The sequence below is a fragment of the Pongo abelii genome, chromosome 7, assembly GCF_028885655.2.
Source record: "Pongo abelii isolate AG06213 chromosome 7, NHGRI_mPonAbe1-v2.0_pri, whole genome shotgun sequence".
NCBI lineage: Eukaryota > Metazoa > Chordata > Mammalia > Primates > Hominidae > Pongo > Pongo abelii.
Genome location: NC_071992.2, coordinates 76,662,800 through 76,685,668, shown reverse-complemented (window position 1 = coordinate 76,685,668; position 22,869 = coordinate 76,662,800). Strand labels below are relative to the sequence as shown.

General features: G+C 36.6%; 1 protein-coding gene across 27 annotated transcripts in view; it reads left to right on the top strand.

The window, feature by feature from the left end:
- The window catches only part of ASPH (aspartate beta-hydroxylase), a 228,227-nt gene that overhangs the window by 24,780 nt on the left and 180,578 nt on the right, over positions 1-22,869 (top strand). For 15 of the 27 annotated variants that reach the window (XM_054561034.2, XM_054561037.2, XM_024250709.3 and 12 more), the window contains 2 exon segments: positions 15,565-15,714; positions 18,717-18,785. In XM_054561034.2, coding sequence (XP_054417009.1) covers positions 15,565-15,714; positions 18,717-18,785 — 219 coding nt within the window. 27 annotated transcript variants of the gene reach the window in all.

Sequence of the window (22,869 nt, the reverse complement as noted above, 5' to 3'; positions counted from 1 at the left end):
CTTTTTGATTTTTTTTTTTTCTCATTGCAACTGTCTGGTGATTTAATTTAAAGAGTCGAGATTTTGTGAATTAGAATAATGAATTTTTAGAATTAGAAGAGACATGAGACAATATACTTCATTTATTCATTATTTTTCATTTTACTGAGGCCCATGAAACAAGGAACTTACCTTGCAGTACCTGCAGTACCCCTCTCTCATTTGTCTTATGGCGAGGGATTTTTGGAATTTATAAATAAATATTTGTACCTTACCAAGTAGATTGAAATATGAGATTCACTATTCTACAGAAGTGTGGTTATTTAGCTTTTGGCAAAGTTGTGAAATTTTTACTGATCCGTATGTAGGAAAAGTCAGACTTTGTGCTGTTAGGGTGAAGGCCACTGTTAGTGCATCACCTGTTTATTCAGTTGATCATGGTTTCTGCAAGAAGTTAGGCAAACCATACAGTCTGAAGGAATAGTTCTCACAAGACTGCCCTCACTTCAGGCACCAGCTATAATTTTGGGGTCCCCAGGGTCCTCTGGAGATCACAACTGATATGGCATGTCCCAACGCCCACTTGGTTAGGCTGTCCGGTGGCCAAAGCCCCCAAGCAAAGACGCTGTTATCAGGCAGAACATTCCTGGGATCTGGAGACCCCACTGAAGTAACCAAGGGCAAAGACCAGACTTCTCTTTGGGTAAAGTTAATTGTTTATGCAATTTTTAGTTGCAGCCATTGTTGGTTTTTATTACTGTTACTCACTTTTATTATTAATTTATTTAGTAAGAGCTTGTTGGCCATCTGTGATATTGTGAAATATATGTTTGGTCTTCTTCTTGTTTCCTGACATATATCTCCTAAAACCCTTGTGTTCTCCCAGAGTCTTAAGAGTGTTTTTCACTAATAATTGACTGGTGGCTAACAGCCCCTAGATAGCTTCAGGACAGGTGCTGGTCACAGGAAAGACAAAGGCATCGTTAGAAGATTGGAACTTTCAGCCCCACCCGCAACCTCTGGGAGGAGAGAGGGGCTAAAAGTTAACTTGATCACTAGTGACCATTGATGTAATCAATCATTCCTAAGTAATGAAGTATCCATAAAAAACTAAAAAGATGGTTCCTGGAGCTTCCAGATAGCTGACAAAGATTAATAGAGGAGGCAGTGTGCCCAAAGAGGGCATGACATGTGTTTAATTTTAGCCTAAAGCTGCCTCCTTGCCTATTTCAAGTTCAGCCTAAAGGCTTTTCCACATATAGTAAATTGTAACGTAACTAAATGAATAAACAGACTATAACCTACCCTTGTATCAGTCACAGAATTTTAGTCAATCACAGGTGGATAACTGTTCAAACTATATTCAAATATGGCAAACACTGAGCTGTAGCCAATCCAGCTGTTTCTGTGCCTTTTTCTGTCCATAAGTACTACCTAACCTTGTGGCAGCCCTGGAGTCTCTGAACTGCTTCTGGGGCCTGCCCAATTCAACAATTGTTCTTTGCTAAATTAAACTCTGTAAATTTAATTTGTCAGCCAGGTGTGGTGGCTCACACCTGTAATCCTAGCACTTTGGGAAGTGGAGGTGGGAGGACTGCTTGAAGCCAGGATTTCAAGACCAGCCTGGGCAACAAAGTGGGACTCTTTCTTTAAAAGACATTTTTTTTTTTTTTTTTTTAAATTAGCTGCATATGGTGGTGCATGCCTGTGGTCCCAGCTACTCAGGAGGCTGAGGTGGGAGGATTGCATTCAAGGCTAGGAGTTACAGTGAACTGTGATTGCACTACTGCACTCCAGCCCGGGAAACAGAGTGAGACTGTCTAAATTAAAATCAAATAAAATAATTTTAATTTGGCCAAAGTTTTTCTTTAAACACATGGAAGCTGGGCACTTCTTCCCACATACCTTGCCCTATGCATCTCTTCCATCTGCCTGTTCATCTGCATCCTTTGTAATATCCTTTATAATCAACTAGTAAATTTGTTTCTCTGAGTTCTGTGAACCCCTTTAGCACATTAATCAAACTGGAGAAGGGGGTGCTGGGAACCCCAATTTATAGCCAGTTGGTCTGAAGTATAGGTGACAACCTACTACTTGTGACTGGCCTCAGAAGTAGAGACAGTCTTGTGAGACTGAGCCCTTAACCTGTGGGATCTGACACTATCTGCAAGTAGATAGTATCAGAATTGAACTGAATTAGAGGACAGCCAGCCGGTGTCTACTGCAGAATTGATCGGCTGCAGAATTGATTGCTTACTTGCTGGTGAGGAGAAATCCCCATATGTTTTAGTGACCAGGGGCTGCAGGAATATTCTGTGTTGACTGTGGGGTGAGAGGACAGAAGGAGAAAATATAGAATTTTCCCAATATCCTTATACTATCCCCAAGATATATTATAATTCATAATTGTATCAACTGTTTTTTGACCTATGATTTTCTACTAACTCAACTGTAAGACGTGTGTTTTATAATTTACAGGATTCTTCTGTGTATGCTGTACTAATGAATTTTTGTAATCCCTCACTTCCCTCGTCATTTGCATCTGTAGGGCACTTTATTTTAAATGCTGGATTCTTTTGCTCCAGAAAGTGGGAACTGGTGGGGAGGAGGGCCATGGATCTTTTGCTGTCAAAATAGGTTAAAGTCAAAGAGTCTTCATGGGCACAGCTGTAAACCAGTGGTAGTTGTCCATATTGGCAGTGTGTCCTTGTCTCATTGCCTTGAAATTAAGAGTTAAAGCAGGATGAAGCTTTTTTGTTTCTTAGTTTTAAAAAAATAACCTTTTTTGTTCATTGTAATAACTTTTCTTTCACCACCTCAGAGTTTCTCAGTGGACATAGCTCATCTTCCTTTACACCTTTTGCTTCTCTCAGGCCAGTGAGAGACTGTCTTATTTTGAACACCATGTTAATAATTATCATCCACCCATGTGGACAATTGACTAGCCCAGAGGAGTATTTTTTTTTCCATGAGACCATCTTCTCTATTGAGTGCTCTGTAGGGAGAAATAATTACGTTTGCAGAACGGACTCATTAGGCCTGGCTTGAGGAACTAGCCTGTGAGGTTAGCTACTATTTATATTGTGTTTTTATCTTCTTATCAGTGGTGTTTGGGTCCATCAGAGATTCGTATGACAGGCATGGGTGGACCCATATTTTGATTCACATTCTCTGCTGCAGGAAATCAGTATTAGCACAGAGGTGTGGGCTAGGGCAGTAGCTCTTCAGCTGGGTATTCTAAAGGATAGGAAAGGTTCCAAAAATACCTGGAGGCTGATATAAATGGGTATTGCTGATATTTCACTTTCGTTTACTAATACTGATGAAAATGCAAGCAGCTTTCTCAATTTTGTTTTCCTAAGTTCTAAAACTCATGGCACCCCTTGTCATTCTTCCAGCCATGGTACCTTTCTACACAGGGGCAGTCAAGAGAGCAGTATCTGGTGTTTGCCAGGACAGGTGGAGGAGGCTACAGAGCCTGTCCTACCTTGCCCCACTCATGTACAGCCCATGTGACAGTCATCCAGGATCAATCAGGGAGGAGTTCACCTGAGACAGAACTGTGAAAACTTGGTGAAGGGACCAATTTGAGTCTGAAATCAGAGTCTAGAAACCACTGGGCTGCTTTCTGAATTTCTCTCTCTTAGCTATTTGTAGGTCTTTTCCTCTAGTGAATTAATTTTAGGATCATTAAATTCCTGGAGATGGGGAAAACTGAAGTGACTTGACAGCCCAAACAACTAAGCAATAAGTTGCTCCCTTATTTCTAAAGTGTTAGCAGAAGAAGTTTGATTACTCGTATCATATCAAGGATTTGGGAAGGAATGTATCCACTTATTTCACAAGTGATTATTTTATTGAGTTCCTACTAGATAGATCCAAGGGAAGTGTACAGTAATGAACGTGGCAGATTCAGTTCCTTGTTGCATGAAACTTACATTCTAAAGGTGGAAAGAGATTAAGAAATCATTTGTTGTATAGTTGTCTAATTAGCAGTGTAGTAACATAGTAAAGAAGTGCACACTGCTGTGAGAGTGAGGGAAGTGAGGAAGGCCTCCTTGAGGAGGTGGTTTGTAAGCCGAGTGAGCTGGCAATAGCTGGGGTGTGGAGGTTGTATGTGATGGTGCAGCTTTGACATAATTATGGGAAGAGGGAAAAGTCTGGGCTGAGAGCCCAAGACAGGAAAAACCATGGTCGGGTATTTTGGGCAGGAGTCTAGGCAGCTAGGGGGGTGATACAACACTAAGGCTGGAGCCACGGGCTGGGGCCCCATCACATGTAGCCTTGTAGGCCACATGGAAGTGTTGTATTTTATCTCAAAAGCAGTATTAAGACATTAAAGGATTTTTAACAGGTCAGTGTTATAATCAGATTTAAAAAATATTTTGGCTGCTGTATGGAGTAGAAAAGTGTATGCTAAGTTATTGAAATCACCTAGGAGATGATGATAACTTGGATTTTGATGATCACAGTTGAAAGAACGTTGGAACTTGAGACAGAGTTTCTCACTTTTTAATGTTGTGGCACACGCAAATGCTTTTAAAAACTATGCTGTGGTAAATGGACAAGGGTGACCCAGGTGCTGAGGAGAATCCATATCTTGGCCTTGTTGTAATCACCCATTTGCAACAGCCAGATGACATTGAAATCACCCATTTGCAAGAGCCAGGTGATAAACTCTTAATTTTGAGAGGTGAGTGTTTGGGACAAGAGTCAAGGATGAATCCTGGGGTTTTTGTCTAAGCAACTGTCTTCACAGAAGTGCTTCTGAGATTTAGGACACTGAACAGGAAAGGGGAAAGACCATGGTTTATTGTGTATATGCTGAATTTGAGGTTTTTGTAAGTCATTCAAATGGAATATTGAGTAGACACATGGTTGTGGAGCTCAAAGGAGAGAAAAAGGTAAGTCATGTAGATGATAGCTGAAGTGAACTAGAGAGGTGGCATAGGAACAAGTATTACAGAATTTTCACACTTAAAAATCAACTAGATGAGAATGAGCTAGCAAAGGAGACTGAAAACTAGGAAGTTTAAAGAGGTGTTAGGAGCGCCACAAGATTCTGAAGTCATGAGAGTCGAGGGAAGAGAGTGTGGAAGAAGGAGGGAGAGTTCTGCTGAGAGGGTCAAGTCAGATGAGGACTGAAAGTTTTCTGTTGGGTTTAATGACCTGGAAATCATTGATGTGACATTAGAGCCACTATGCTGGAGCTGTGTGCAGAAACCAGATGGAAGCCTACAGGTTGTAAGGAGTGAGTGGGAGGTTAGAAAATGAAAACAGAGAAACAGCGGCTCTGTGGAGAATTTCATCTGTGATAGGAAGAGCAAGATGACATGGGGGCTAGCAGCAGGGTGGAGGGAAACCTGGCAAAGGCAGTGAGGCTGGGGGAGAAGGGCCGTGAAGAGACAGTGCAGAGTGCGAGGTAGCTGAGGAGAAACTCGGAATGGCTGCAGGCTAGGGCAGGTTTGTGTGCTGGGCATTGGGCACTCAGGATAGCTTCCTGCTGAGGGTTCTGTTTTCTCTGTGAAGTATGAGGTTATGGCAGTTTGAGTATGAGGACGTAGGATACATTGAGGGCAGAGAAGTTTGACATAGTCATCATAAAGAATGGTGAGGTGAGTTTGTAGAGAATATGGGAGGGTGGCAGGCAGCACCAAGGCCCAGCTGAGGCTGGCCCTGCTGTGTTCAGTTCCCGATCTTGATTCCGTGAGCCCACCTGCCCTTGCCTCCGTGGCGGGGGATACTTGTGTTCACCCAGGGAGGCAGTCACGACAGTCCACGCAGTGAACTGATAGAGGAGCAACAAAGGCTCATGGGTCGCTGGAGTGATGTAAATGCTCAACTGTGGAGTCTAAGATGGCCACTGATGGATATGAAGGCAGGAGGTGAAGAGGGGATACACAGGAAGCAGAAATAAGAGAACTACAGGATCCAACAAGAAAATATTGAGGAAACAAAGTGGAGATATAGGAAGTTGTGATCAAAGAGTGAATGTTCCCATTCTGTGTATCTCGTGATGAGAGAACCTAAACCCTTGCATGTGGAGGTGGCCTTCCCCAGTGGTGGTGGCCGTGGGAGTCTGTCTAAGCAGGTTTGACTTGTGTCTGCAGAGTTGCATTTTGTTATTTGGCAATACTGGTTGTTTAGTGTTAGGTCGAAAATGTTATAATTCTCTCCTGTTAACTTTGGGTACTATGTGTAGATGAAAAAAATTTTGTTTTTGTTTTAAAGAATCATATTTTCACTATCTCTTGACATTCTACAGTCATTATGATGGAGCCAAAAAAGCAGAGCTTTCTCAGCAGGGTTACGGAATCTGTTAGGATGGCCGGTTGTGCCATCCAACAAGAAACAAGGTGTGAAGAGGAATGTGAATTAGGTTGCGTTTATGATGAGGTCCATGGGAAGAATGTAAGAATGAGTGTTGGATATAAAATGGAGGCAAACAAGGTCTCTGGGGATGAAGAAATGAAGCAAAAAGCACCTGTCTAGCTGGCCACAGGGATAGACATTGAAATCACGTGGTTACGGCTGGACTTGAGGTGTAGAAGACTTCCCTGAGCCTGGGGTAGGAGTGGGAAAGTCACTGGAGGTGGTGGATGACAGCGATGAGGCACAGTGGAGGGTCGGATAATTAGATGTCATAGACCGCAGAGGAACAGGGAGCAGGGTTTTGTTGTTGATGTCATCACTTTCTTTTTTTCTTTTTTTTTTTTTTCCTTCTAGTGGGTAAGGAAATGATGGTCTGGAAATTGGTAAAAGCAAGAACTACTTCCCTTCCTTGAGACCCTGAGAATTAGGGACCGCTGGTATAGTATTCTTTGTGTGTGGTCCCTAGACCAGCAACATCAGATCATCTGGGACTTAGAAATGCCAATTCCAGGGTCCCACTCCAGACCTACAAAATCAGAAACTCTGGCGGTGAGGTCGGCGTCATGTCTTAACAAGCCCTGTTTGACTCTGATGTGCTCAGAGTTTGAGAACCATTGCTGTAATGATAGCTGATCCGGGGTGAGGGGAAGGAAGTATTCAGTGCTGACTCATGAGAAGGCTGATGGATTTTCACCTGGAAGGTTTTTGGAGGGAGGTAGAATCCTCGACTCAGTGGACATATGTCCTGGCTCCCCTGGTTGCGAGTGGCATTAGGCTGATACTAATGGTCTCAGAACATATGTTGGAAGTTTGGTCTTTGCTTAGACTTGGAGTTGCTATTAGTACCAGTAGCTATTACAAGGAATAGTTAACTTAGTGTCATTTTAGTTGCGTTTGCTAAAGTTTTAAAAACATGATTTACTATGTGCAAATTAAGTTTATTTTTAAACTTTTCATAAACATTCTCCATCATAAAAATGAATTGTCATTATAAGAGGCAGTTGTTCAGAATTCAGAATTTATTGTTCTTTAAAAAGTGTTATGATAGATTAAATGATATTTCAGAGGATTTTCTCCTCATCTCTGTATCTAAAATATCAGGTATGTCATTGTCATTGTGAACTGAGGAGGAAAGACATTTTTATCAAAATAACTATTCAATTATTGCAGAAGACAAAAGAAGATTAACTAGAGGACTTGTGAAAGTGCTTGATAAAGATTTGTCAAGGAGGAATAATTGGAGCTGTGTTGAGGAAGTCTTGGGGTAAGGTATAACCACATTTTAGTAGCTGTGATTCCTACAGTTTGACGTTTAGCCGTAGACGTTCTGTAATTTGGAGTGGAGCTGACCTTGCACAGGCCAGTAAAGAGAGAAGAAACCCTACCAGCTCCAGCAGTTGCAGGGGCAGATGGGATTATGAAACGAGCTCTAAATTGGGGGTAAGGTTATTTGTGCACTAGTCACGATTGAATCAATAGAAGTTTGTTTCACTGATGACTCCAACAAATATTTGCATGCATTAGTTTGCATTAGTTTGTGCGAAGACCCATTTTATGAGCAAGGAAATTCAGGCCTAGAAATTTGATGACTTCCCCCAAATCAAATTTAATGGAGAAGCCGTGAGGCAAATCCAGGTGTCTTAAGTATGAAAGCATACCAAGCTGCCTGCTGGATCAGTGTAGGGATTTGGTTTCTAGTGGTCTCACCCGTGGGGGTATCGTGTTGCTGTCATTCTCCCTCCAAAAACAACACAATGAAAGGAAGCTTCCAGAATATTTGTCTTAATAAATTTGTATGGTGATGAAATGGTGGGTCACCTTAACCCCTGTCAACAAGTGATTCATTATCATTTAACAATTTAGCAAGCACTAAGTTTAGTGGGACAGATCTTTGAAGAAAGTAATGGGGGAAATGACGCTTGGCCAGAGGGCACCTGAGACCATTTTGTTTAGTTGGCCATGATGTCTACCTACTTCACTCTGTCCTAAACCTGGACCATCAAATGTTGGTACCATAGGTTGCAGACTATGGTACCAACCTCTTAAGGCTTTATCTTACCATGCATTCAATAGTTTCACTGGACAGAAACTGATCTTCCCTTTGAGACTAGGCACACCATATTTACAAAGTGACATATCAAGAGTATATTGTTTGCTTTTGATAAAAACTGCCCCTAAAAAAGGCATCTTAGGAAAGAAGCCCTTCTATAATTTAGTGTTTTGTTCCTTTTTGGAACTAGTAAATATCAATAGTAATAAGGTTAATAATACTAGAGTAACACCTCATTTATTTGATATTATAAAAGGATAGATAAAATATTGCTAATAATTTAATATTCCAGTTAACTAACATTTAGCTTTGAATATATGTGTTTGAGTGCACACACACACACACTCAGATGGATTTAGTTTTTATGGCCCTTTTTGAAAAATTGATCTAGTGGTGTATTTTTTAAAAATGTGCATATCCTTTTAACAAGAATTTCATTTTTTCTTCCAGAAGAATATATTGGCAATATATTCTTGCCTTAAGCCACTGGAAATTACTAGTAGTGTTCAAAGCTTTTAAATGTTTAATTTGCTTGTGAAGCTTTAAATTTGAGTGAAAAAATTAGTCTTATAAACAACTTAGGTTGCTGCCTGCTCCAGATACTATTTGTGCTAAATTAATTTAGTATACTAATCAGAACTCTAATGAATTCTGTGAACTGCTAATGTTAGATCAGTGAATAAATGGCTGATTTTATTTCCCAGAAGAGAATGTTTGGAGATGAGGTTGGGGAGAAGTTGAAAAAAAAAAATCAGAATGTGGTTGTGTAATCTTTTCCTAGTTCCCTTTCAAGATGATCTTTCCCAGGTCATTATTCTTACTCCTGAAGATTTCTTTCTTTCCCTCTCCTCACCTCCCAGCCTTCCTTCTATTTCTTTCCTTCCCACCAGTCCTCTCTCCCTCCTTTTCTAGTAAAACATTTTATGTTGGTGCTTTATTTTTGCTGTTGGAGGAATTATTCCTGGGATGGTGTCTGTGAATAAGAATTCTAGAGCATTAATTAATTTTTTACTATGTATGGTTTTGTTTCATTCAAACAATCTAATGGTCTTTCCTTGTAGCCATTTTATTAGATTCTGAAGGGCCAAATCAAGCTGTTTCTGGGCTTGGGGCCATATTTTATAGCAAGACTTGTTTGAGTTTTCAATGAATTGGTGCTTAAGCTAAAGCCATTAAAGCCTGCTTCCAAGAAAACAAAACTGGCAGCACAGTTTGTTCCATTTCATTTTTTTTTCAGCGTGCTTGATTTTTTAGGGGTTGGAGTTAGCTAGGACCAACTGGGAAAAGAATCCCGTAAGTGGGAGAAAGGCTGTCATGTTGTTAGGGAGTGCACTTCAGCCTAAGTGGTGATTAGCAGCATTTAGCCTCTAAAAATAACTGGTGAGCAGAGTTTGTAGTCAGGTCCAATTTCAGTTCTGGAGGCCCTTACAGTGCTGGGATTGGCCAGTCTCAAGCTCTGGTAGGCAAGTGCATGCAGTGTGCCTAAAACCTACCAGCAGTACTTTTGAGTTTTTTTGTTTTTTGTTTTACTTTAGCATTTATTATTCATGGATTGAAGAAATCAAAATGGCTGAAGATAAAGGTATATTTTTGTTATTTAGGCTAAAAGTGGCTTTAGATCTAGCTGACAACTTTTCACTTTATTTTCAGTGGTGCTCTGTTAAAATATTTTTGGCTAAGTGCTTTGACTGCACCATCTACGTTTTCTATTCTGAACTCCCAGAGATACTGACTTTTCATAGTAGCTGAATATTTCATGGAATAATCTGTCTTTAATCTGAATATGTTTTGGTGTCTTAATTTAGATGATCTTTTAGTATGTTGTACTACTGGAGGCTGCATTTTACAAACTTCAAAAAATGTACAAGCTCTCTTCTTATTCTTATAAGTTAATTACAATGAATTTAAAGAATTATCTATATTTAGATTTTATATAAAATTATAGGAGATATAAATTCAGTCTCATATTAACGAACAGACTTACCTGGTTCAAGCAAGGACTTACCGTTTATGGAAAGTGACCTACTTTTATGTGAAGCAGACAATAAATGCAAAGAAAAAACACAAGGGTTTTATTTTGGTATTAAATTGACTCTAACTTTGAAGTATTCTTTAACTATGTATTGAATTTAATGTTTTGTGTATATTTGCTTTTGCTTTACTTTGTAAATTAAGATAGTCTTTCCATTAATTGAAAGACTGCATTCACTCATTACGTTGAAGATTTATAAAAGAAAAGAATAGATGTATGAAAACTGCTTCTAACTCTCAGCTGTCTAATCAGCAACTGAAAGGATTCTTCGATTAGGATAGAGAATAGAAGCATGTCCTGTGTGAATACTGTTTGAATAATTGGTGAGAATGGGTCACTTGACTCGTCTGATAAAGTGCTTCATGTAGCCATGAAGAAGAATATGAGATATGTATCTGACTTTTAGTTCTTTTGGAAGACATTTCTCCCCTCTTGTGGATTACGTAATCTATGTAGTTAGGAAAAATCAGCTGTTACATCTGACGCACTTTTAACAGTTTTTGATTCCCAAAGGGTGACATTTTATAGCATGGAAAAATAATCAGTTTGATGAGTTGCTTGACAGTTTCTGTGTTTTTCAAAAAACTTTAAATGTATAGAGTTTATGTGTAAATATGAAATTCCCAACATAATGCTAACTAAAACTTATAAATGATCTATAATTCAGTTAGTAGTAGGCCAGTGAAGTAGCTGATGACTGTTCAAGTGCTGGGGTTCATCTTCTTGTCTCCCTTTCCTCGACCAAATAAATAAAACTACACATTGCTCTTCCCCTGGCTTTTGTTTTGGAGAGTCTTCATTTTGGACTGTTGCTTGCCATAGTAATTTCTGTGTTTGGTGGTATGTGGGAACATTTTCTGATTTGGAGGTCATGTACTTTTGATGGAATAACATGGGAAAAAATGAATCGCATAGTTCTTGCGGTATTCTTAAACCCCAGTAAAAATCTGTTTTGACTGATCCCAGAACTACAGGTTGAACATGAAGCCAGAAAATGAAGTGAAGACTTAGATTTATTCTGATCTTAGAAAATGAAATGAAGACTTAGATTTATTCTGATCTTAGAAAATAGGGACATCTACTAGATGTTCTTCCCAAATACCTTTGGAACAAGATACTGGTTTCAGATTTGCTTAGGGAGTTGTAAACCCTCTTAAGGGTTTGTCTTACCATGCGTTCATCAGTTTCATTGGACGGAAACTGATCTGCCCTTTGGGACTAGGCACAGCATATTTACCAAATGACATATCAAGAGTATATTGTTTGCTGTCGATAAAAACTGCCCCTAAAAAAGGTGTCTTAAAAAAGAATCCCTTCCATAACTTAGTATTTTGTTCCTTTGTGGAACTAGTCAATATCAACAGTAATAAGGTTAATAGTACTAGAGTAACAGCTTATTTATTTGATATTAAAAAGGGATATATAAAATATTGCTGATAATATATTCTAGTTAAGAAACATTTAGCTTTTAAAGTGATAAATCTCTTTACTAAAAACTACTTTGAATGAAAATCTTCCTAAGATTTATTGTACATTTCTTCTATGTTTTAATGGCAGAATCAATGTGAAACCAGTTACTGTCTTGTACTGAAGATTATTTGAAGGACTGTCAGGGATTCTGCCTGAAAATTTCAATCATAAATGACTTCCCACCACTCAGCTTTTCTGAGTTCCTGGGCCTGCTCTTGCTGAGAGATCTGTGCACTCTATAGGCTTTTCCTCTGTCACCACTCTGTTGCTTTGACTCATTTGGGTTAGATTGTGTCTGAAATCTATTCTAGAGTTTTGTGCATAGAGCTAGAAAACTTAATTGAAGTTGTTAGAATCACATCTAAAATAAAAATGTAAACAAATTCTAGGGAAAGGTGTATTTTTTACTGTGTTTGGCTGTCTCCTTCCCATCTCAGTCCCTTGCTGTTTTGGTGCATGCATTCATTTCGTTTTTTAGAAAAAATATTTTGTCTACCGTTCCCTTATATTTAGTGTTACAGTCAATAACTTAAATGAGTATCACTGAGTTAACTTGGATAAATGATAATTTCCTTTTCAGAATCCCAGAAATTTTTCTCCTCCATTTCCCTTTAAGAGAGATAGAAATGGAGAAATGATTAAGATTTGAATTCAAGCTATTACTTTATTAGCTATTTCATTACAGATTTTTTAATTTTTTTTTTTTTTAAGAAAGGGTCTTGCTTTGTTGCCCAGGTTGGAGTATAATGGTGCAATCATAGCTCACTGCAGTATAGGCTTATTTTAAATAGTATCATCTTGGGTATCTGTTTTTCCACATACTCATTATAAAAACTCAATTATTGGGTAAAATTATCTGATATTCATGTACTGAATAAAAATGTTGGATGAATGAAAAGATGAACTATATTTGTTTAGCCTTGCTGTTTTCCAGTTAATGAGGAAAAATACAAGAGACTGGTATCAGCTACAGAATGTTCAAGAGGACATAAGACAAGAATCCAGTTTTACTGAAGTTTTAGCATTCCTTTTACAAAAAAAAAAATTCAATTTGATTCTTAGAGGCAATAAGTAGCAAAGGCAGGAAATTCTTAGTCATTAGCTAGTATAATTCCATATTTGGAGTATGTGGATATTTTGGAAGGTAGTATTTTTGTTAAACTTAGTGTTGTACACAAATGGATTTGTATACATATGTCTGTATGTTATATAGAAATAAGTCTTCTTTTTTGGACACAGTGTTAGAAAATAAGTCTTTCTGTTTATAAAAATGTAGTAAATTAGACATACAAAACTGTTTCTGAATCTGTGGTGCTTCCTGACCTCACAGAAGCTTACTCACTTTTGTAAATCTTTTTTTCTTCAAATTTTAGTAGTGGTTTAATTTGTATTTTTCTTTTTATATGCTTACAATACATAAAAATTTTGAAAACCACCATTTCTCTCTACCAACATTGCAGACATTCTCACCCAATCTTCTCCTGCCATGGCTGTGTTTCAGGTAATGATACCTGTTTGAGGTTGATTTAATCTGCAACAATAGGATCTATGCCCAGCAAGTATTTTTACTTAGTACATAAATTATGTTTTTATATAGCCAGCTTTTATATAGATTATATTAGAAGCAAAGTTGATGGCCATTTGTCATTTGGTAAGCATACTTTTATGAATTACCATATTATTTACAACTCTGGTTCTGATGGATCCATTAATATTTAAAGAATGTCAGAAAAAGGAATTACTTGATGTTTTAAGAATTACCCAGCACTTTGAGAGGCCGAGGTGGGCGGATCACTTGAGGTCAGGAATTCAAGACCAGCCTGACCAATATGGTGAAACCCTGTCTCTACTAAAAATACAAAAATTAGCTGGGCGTGGTGGCAGGTGCCTGTAATCCCAGTTACTCAGGAGGCTGAGGCAGGAGAATCCCTTGAACCTGGGAGGCAGAGGTTGCAGTGAGCTGAGATCATGCTAGTGCACTACAGCCTGGGTGACAGAGGGAGACTATGTCTCAAAAAAAAAAAAATTAGTCTTATTTAGTCATCAGAACTCTATATACTTTGATGTAGGCATGTAGATAAATATATGTGTATGTTTGAGTGTACATATATATACTCAGATGGATTTAGTTTTTATGACCCCTTTTGAAAAACTGACCTAGTGGTGTATTTTTAAAAAATGTGTATATCCTTTTAACACAAAGAATTTCATTTTTACTTCCAGAAGAATATATTGGCAATATATTCTTGACTTGAGCCGCTGGAAATTACTAATAGTATTCTGTAATTAGAACTCGACTTAGAAGTCAAAGGGCAAGTTCTAGATTAGAGCTAGTGGGGTTTTTTGAAATCATGTAATTTGGCCCACTGATTAGAGATTAAGGAACTCAGAGCTGTAGAGATGAGAGTAATGTTCTTAGTTCTACCCAACTTGTACTGGTGACTTTGGTAGAATCATTTCATGTTTCACTTATAAAACAGATAATTATTCCTGTCTTTATTCCTGTTGGTTCTCACCCAGGAACTGCCCCTGAAGGGAACATGTGGAAATGTCTGGAGGTGTTTTTTTTTTGTCATAAGCCTTGGCAGCTCCTTGCCTTTGAGTCCAGGGGAAACCAGGGATGCCAGAAATCTTGCAATGTGAGGAACAGGTGCACAGGATGAAACATTGTCCTGCATAAACATCCAGAAATGCCCTCTGTAGAAATAGTGGCAGGACACCATGAGGATCACCAGCAGCAATGCACATGAAAGCACTTTGATGGCGACTCCACCTGCCACACAAATAGGAGACACCTCCCTGGCCTTCCATCATCTGTTTGATAAACTTTTCCTCTTCTTAGAAGGCATTTTGGGATATTATTTATCCTTTTTATTTATTAATATTGATATATGTATTATATTCCTTTTTATGGGAAATTTGAATATTGTCTATCTTTTTAAGGGCAGTGTTGACTATTTTCTGTTAATATCAAATGATTTTTGTTTATTTTTGGCTGTAAGAAGAATATTTACAAAAGAATATAAGGTATATTAAGCATATCAAATGTGATAAACGACACTTTAGGTGAACAGCAGTTTACAAAGCTGTTTCCTGCAGTGAGACCAATTGTGAATGAGCCTTTTCCTGTTTCCTTAGGCCTCAACGGATCTTGTAAAGGAGTAGGAACGGATTGTGCTGTTTCACTTTTCTGTCCTTTTCTCTCTGGCTAAGAATATGGAATGGTTTAGGGGGAGATATTTTCTTCTGTGTGTTAACAGAGTTTTTAAGATTCTGCAGAAATGAAATGGGATGGAGAAAAGGATTTGGCTACATTTTTATGTGATTTCATTAAGTTGTTGATGTGCTCTGCCTTTGGAAAGAGGTAATATTCAGGTCATTTTGATGAGTAACTTGGATGGAATATATATATTATACTAAATCTCTAAAAAAAATTCAGGAGTTTATTTCCTGCACTACTTCAAAGTTAGTGTTGCATCTAAACAATCTTTTCTGTTTTCAAAAATATTTTGTGTGACGTGTTTTGAGAATTTAACTGGAAAGTATTTTTGAAATGATCTGTCATTGTACATAATCCCAAATTATTGGAAAAATAATTGTGAGAAGAGGTGTTCAGTAAAGTGTTTTCTTCTTATGACATCTTACATTTATTTCTAAACAGAGACAAAGCATGGAGGACACAAGAATGGGAGGAAAGGAGGACTCTCGGGAACTTCATTCTTCACGTGGTTTATGGTGATTGCATTGCTGGGCGTCTGGACGTCTGTAGCTGTCGTTTGGTTTGATCTTGTTGACTATGAGGAAGTTCTAGGTAAGAGTTTTGATATCCTTATGTGAATTTATAAGGGAGTAAGTGACATCTCTTAGGAGTCTTGAATATTTGTTATCATCTTTTTGGTACTGGTAATTTCTATAGCCTTTCAGTGGTTCTCAATAGAGTGAGGCTGAAAGGGGATATGAAGAGGGTTACCTTGGAATACTGTCTTTTGAACTTCTTTGAACATGACTTGTAGGTTTTTAAAAAAAGGCTTTATATTGTATGTCTGTCACACACGGAGAAGTTTTATCAAACAGTACTCATTCTGACTATATGCAGTACTTTTTGATTTCTATTCAATTTTGTTATATTATAAATTTTAAAAATACTTGATCATGAGCCATTACATTTATTTAAGGACTTGCTAATGGATCATAACCACACAATATGCAAAACTCTTCCTTAGAGAGGGTTTTCAAAGTACACCCTTCTGTGTCTCTGTTGGGATGGGATGAGTACGTGTGCACACATATAGGTACTGGAAAGGTGTGCTGAGATAGGCGTTTGTAGATATGATTGTGTGTGTGTAGGTGTGCTCTGTGTGCTGTTCTGAGGAAGTTGCTGTGGTCCTTCTGATAGTGTCCTTTCTCCACCTTTTTCTTTTTCTGTAATCACTGAAGTTTTTCATGATTTTTTACATTAATGATTCTTTGTTATTTTTGGAGTCACATTCTCCTTCACTTCCCCAAAAATCTTTTTTTAAACTGAAATAAAATTCAATATTATATATATTTGAATGTGTACAATTCAGTTTTTTTTTTTTACTATATTCATCATTTTATATACCCATCAGCATTATCTAATTCCAGATTATTTTTGTTACCCCCTTCCCCTAAATACCCAAACTCTTCCTCTTTCCCTCTCCTGGGAAACACTAATCTACTTTCTGTGTCTGTGCTTTTGTTTATTCTGGACATTTCATGTAATGGAAGCATACATTATATGGTCTTTTGTATCTGCCTTTTTGCACTTAGCATAATGTTTTTAAGGTTCAGTACTTCATTTTATGGCTGCATAATATTCCATCATATGGACACACCACATTTTGGTTATCTGTTTATCAGTGATGGACATTTGGGTTGTTTCCACTTTTTGGCTATTGTGAATAATGGCCCTCCTCTTTAGTAATCCAGTGAAAGATATGGACCTGTCACTGGAAAAAATGCACACTTGTGTCTATGTGCAATGTTGCATGGCTGATCTCCCCTTGCATTGGACCTCCTGTTCTTCTGCTTTACTTGTCAAATTATAAGACATCTTTTTGGGGAGAAAGGGCAAACAAATTTTTGGCTGTAGGAATAACAAAATATGCTTATCTGTAATCTGTCTTTCATTGAAGTTTTTCATTTTCATTACTTTAAAGAAAGTGTCTCTGGATAGATTGACAGACCAACTGAGGGAGAATTTTAGTTTGGAGACAAATTTCTGAGTAGATCTATGCTTTTACTGACTTACAGTGATATGTTGTTAGGGAACGTATCTTAAAAGAGGACACTTTAAATATTTGTACCTTTAAGCACAAATAACAATTTTCATGTTTTTACATGCATGCAGCCAAAGCAAAGGACTTCCGTTATAACTTATCAGAGGTGCTTCAAGGTAGGCTATTGGAGTTGCATTTCAAGTCTACGTGTGTTAGTCTCTAATGGCTCATCCTTTTTCTACTAATTTAGTTATTATCTACAGCAGAATATAAGTGATAGGACCAATTTCCCATTACGGGTTTGTCAGAAAGGATAGTATTTTCTATCTTTTACTGTGTCTTGAATTCTGTACTCTGCATAGCCTTGATTAGTACTTTTTGTTTTCTTAGCAGTTGAAATAACATCCTTATCTCTTCTTTCATCATTATCATTTTAAATGTGTATGTGTTTGCTAAGTCAGACTTCTATATAACAAGTTTACCATTTTCCTAAGTAGAGCAAGGGCTCTCGGGAGATAAAGATTGATCAGAACTAATCTGAGCCAAAATTTCTGCCTGTTCTTCTGTAATTTTTTAATGCACTTTGTGTTAAAGAAATGATAACAATTGCCAACTTTTTTTTTTTAGTACTAATGCTATATTTGAGAATGCTGTTTAAAAAATTGCTGTACATTAACATTATTATGTTTCTCCACAGTCATTGTCCAGTAATGAATTAGAATCATGTAGATTTTAGGATGCTTTTTTAGGGAGTTGAATGTGTTTGACTTTTTGAAATGCTAAACAAAATAACAGTGTTCCTTATGATAAAGCACTAAAGCCTAAAAACATTTTCTGTTCGTCAGGAGGAAAGGTTTTGGTAGTATTGTCTTCTCAGCATATCTGTTTTAAGCCCTTTTTTTTCTTAGTATAGATCGCCTGTGCTAATTAAGTAGAGTAATCCTAAGTTTTCCTTTATAATTTCCAAAGCCTCCAGTTTTATATACTTTATTTCCAGAATGGTCTTTTATTTTTAAAGGTTAATTCATGATATTTCTGCTATAAGTCATGATTGTAAAATATAAAACTAATGATTTTTTAATTTTAATACTTAGATTCTATGTTAATCTATTTACATTTGGTCTTTATTTGAGGCTTGGTTGTTCTTTTGGTTCAGATATTGATAGTGTGATGAAATTTCATGCTTTAGAAACATTAAATTTCAAGTAACTTAGGAATGCATCAATATTATTTCATATATGCTAAAAACTTTACCAAAAATATTTTTAGCAGTATAATAAAAATTATTCTGAACTAATTAGATCAGGATATTGTTCAATCTTTAAAGAAAATGCTGTGTCAGTTTTATTTCATAGAATTTGTTAGCTGAACATTTCCTGACTCTCTTAACTGAATTGCTTGCTATTTTTAGGTAAGATATTCATTTGACACTGCTTTGCAGGATTGAAAGAGCAAAGAATTGTATTAATTGGTAACATTTATGACTGAGTTGCAGGACTTCACTAAGTTGTAATACCTTATTAAATTTCTTTTCTTTTTTATTCCCATATCCATCATTTCTCCCTTATTGTAGGAAAACTAGGAATCTATGATGCTGATGGTGATGGAGATTTTGATGTGGATGATGCCAAAGTTTTATTAGGCAAGTACACATTTTATGTTTTTTGTTAGGATGCTGGAAATGCTGTAAACAAATATTTTTGCTTTAATAATATCTATCTCAATAGTATATATCTTACAGAAGATTTTTCTCCCTTAAATCATATATTTCGTTACTGTTAAAATTTTAAATGGCTTATTTTTCCACACTCTTTCATGTCAATTTACTTTTATCAATGAATAAGTGTATATCTCTTACACATATATCTTTTGATAAGTATGATAATTTCATGTGTATTTTCAGATTTAAAGTACTTCTTATTCTGAACTTAGAATTTGAATAGATAATATCCTAGTCCGTTTTTAGATATGGTAATTATAGCCATTTTTCATTAACATTACACATTCACTTCATTTCAAAATGTAAATTTCTACAGGCTTACAGAAATTAATGATGAGATAAAAGTGATAATAAACATCTTAAAATGTCCCATGCGTATTTTAATGGTAGCATTAAAATATGAACTCCTGGTCTTTTGACCCAGTGTCTTTATTTTGGAAGTCTTGGACCTTTCTCTTTCATTATCAGAATTATTTGTCTTTATCAGAGATGTTTCTTGTAATAAATAACAATGTGGTATTCCCTTATTTGTTTTAAAGTGCTGTCTTGCTGGAAAGAATGGTGTTAATTTTAATATGCAAATTTTATATAATCCGGCCTGGTGAGACTTCCTTTGCTTTTGTATGTAGCATAATATATGTTAAAACTTTTTATATCAGAGTCTTTAGAAAAATAATGGATATGGCATGATATGATACACTAAGCTTATAAAATAATGACCCAAATAAATTCTTCTTAGATACACTGTTTTGTGTATATTTTTTAGACATGAAAACACGGTAGGATGCCACATCTGTAACCAATGAAACTGCTTTTAGTAGATTAATTCCACTTCCTTATGAAATAAAGTTCTAAATATGAAAATAGAGTTTTAGTTGTGATTAAAGGTAATAAACCTTCCTAATGTTGACCTATGTTGGTGGTTTTTTTTTTTTTTTAATTATTACTGCCCATTGGGAATTAGTGTTTGCTGCATAGAAACTTACTATGAAATTTCTTTTCTTGTCTTAACTTTAATGAAATTTTCAATGTAGTCCTGTCATTGTGTATCTGAATTTGAGTTTCTCTAAATATATTAAATCCTCAGATGACTATAATCCTAGGCATGTAAAGGAAATAAAATTATATAGAACTTATCAGAATGATGTTAATTTGCTTGCCTATAAATGGTTTATTATTACTTCATTATATTACTTTAAATGACACATTCTGAATAGCAAAGCTTTTTATTTTAAAGATAAAATAAAATGTGGGCCGAGTTCCCTCATTTTTAGAAATAATGTTACTCTCACCTACTGTATTTTATTGATTTTTATTCGTTTGTTTGTTTTTGCTTAAAACCAGCTATGTGGTCTGTCAGGAAATGCCATTAGAAATTAAAATGTGGTATTTCTTTGATAAAACACACTGATTTCTATAGCAAACTATTACCTTAACTTGATTTTTAGTGTATTTGAGATTTCAAAAGGTCATCACCTTTAAGGTTTTTAACCTACCATTAAGAAGCTAATTAATTGTAACTTTGAATATTGCTATTTGCAGGTACAGAGTGAGGAACTCATAAATTGTGCCATTTATAAGAATTATACACTTGGAGGTGGAACTAAATTTGGTGAATATCAAGGTCTATTTTGGTAACTTTACTAATAAATGCATAAAGACAGATCAGATAAAGCTACATAAATACTTTTTTATTCTTCCTGTACTAGTTTGCAGTTGGCTTGTGGCTTCAGTACAGATGAAACAAACCAAAGGTGAAATGTTAGGCTTACTTGTCACCTCTAATCTTATTTCATAGCGTTTGAGTTCTCTGCATGAAATGCAACCTTAACTTGAATTGAGTTTTATGACTAAAGTTCTTTTCTGGTTTGTGAGATTATTGTAGTTTAGTGGTGCCTCTGTTACTGGAAGGTTACTGCAAAGACAGCCTGGTGAAATTGTTGGGAGTATAGAGGCTTTAATGGGTTCTTTGTGGTCAGGTAGAGGTTATGGGGGGAGCACTACACTGAGCATATACCCAAAATGAAGCCAGACTTCCAAGGTACATTCTCACTGGAGAGGGAGCTTAACGGTAAAGTTTAAACTTTAAGGGTTTAGGTTTTAGATTAAGGCCCAGGAGATCCACGGGGAGGGAGGAAGGTGGGAAATCAGAGATTAGAGGAGCTGTTGGCATCGCAGGTATAGTAATAATTGAGATATGTTAAACTTTCATAAGATTTTGCATTTGTTTCATAAGTTTTTTTTTCTAGATTCTTAAATCTGCATATATCTAAATCTTATAAATTTGGAGAAATGTACACATTTACATGGTACATTTCACTCAATTTTAGGGTGTGGCTTTTCTTGTGAAATAGAGAGAATTAAATATATGTGAGTAAATCAAGACCCCTAACCATCATTAATTTTATTATTTGATTATTTCTGGCCAAGGCCCTTCTGATTCTTTGAAAGTGTACTAAGCCCACTTTTCTTCATTTACATAGCTTCTTATTTTTGTGGCCAAATTAACTAAAATATAGGTATCTTTGGTTGTAGTTCAGATTATTGAAAACTACCTTGTTTGAAAATATATTCTATAAAAACTTATTTTCCAAATAAAATCAACAGGAAAATGACCTGAGAACTAAATGACGTGAGGACTAAATCCTTAGAGTGACACCACCTAAGTAAGGATCATGTGGTTGTCCTTTTGTCCTATGGCTAGCACCTAGCTGGCATCGTATCAGGTATGGCTGGAAAGCAAAAGGGAAGCCAGTCAGCACTTGCTACATCCTGGAAAAACATTTGTAGACTGATAGATGCATGAGTGAGCTGATGGGAGGAGAAGACCAGACTTTGCCAAGCCAAAGGCATTCCCTTTGGTTGAGCCCTGTTCTTAGAGGTTCAGAAGGAATCGCATGCCGAGAATATATATTTTTCTCTTTGGACTAGTACTTTTGTCTTGAGAACCACAGGAATGTTGCTTGGCTGGGTAAACAGTTTTGTTCAAATGCTTTTGCGTATTTGTTGCATATGGTCACCTGTCATACTGCAGGATGGAAAAGTTTTATATTTTATATGTAATACTTGGAAGTACTTATAATATATTGGCAAATGGAGAGAAATAAAGATGTTTGTACTAAATATGCAGCTATAGTGTTTTAAGGCAGGAAGAAGAAACAGTGTTATTCCCACAGAGACTTAGTTGGGATTATAGATCTTTGTTCACAGCATTTGTCTACTGCTAAATTCAGTGAAAACATTCTAGGCTTGTCAAAAAGTAATTTAAATACCAACTGCAATTTGCGTTTTTCCTACCAAAAACATGAACAATGACACAATACAGTTCTTTTGAGTAAAGCAGAGAAAATTCACTGTAATCTTTAAAACTTTTAAATTAGTTGTCATCTTATCCTTTATCTGCCTATCTTGATTGCTGGTAGTTATACTACATGGAGAAATTGTGTGTTGCCAAAGCCTTAAATGACTGAGTTAAGTGGTTACAACCAGAAAAGCTCAGTGGTCATGGATGTTCACATTTCTTACAGTCACAACACCCCACCCTATTATTCCTCCTCAGAATTAAGGGGTTGGTATACAGCTTGGTAGTACTGGCAGATTCTGATACCTACTGGAGCTAAGAAACCTTTGCTACCCAGAGCCAGTTCTTCACAGGAAAAAAACAAATGATGAAAACAATATATACTTTGATTTATTTCTATCCTAAGGGCCTGTTTGGGGTCCAATACTTAGTTGTAAAGGGTCTTAGCAATAGACGCTAATTTCACAGGCCCATGGGGAGAGGAATTTGGAATGTTCCTATTGCAAGTGACCAGCTAAGGCCTTGATCACATTTCATATCGGTAGGCAAAGTGAATTATTATTAATAGCTGACTCTTGTCATTGGCCAGAATTACAGGACCATGAGTCAGTTGCCAGAGTTTTATAGAGCTACCACATTTAATAGTGTTAAAATTTAAATGTTAAAATTATCTGAGTTACATAATTTGAGTGTATTTTTGCCCAT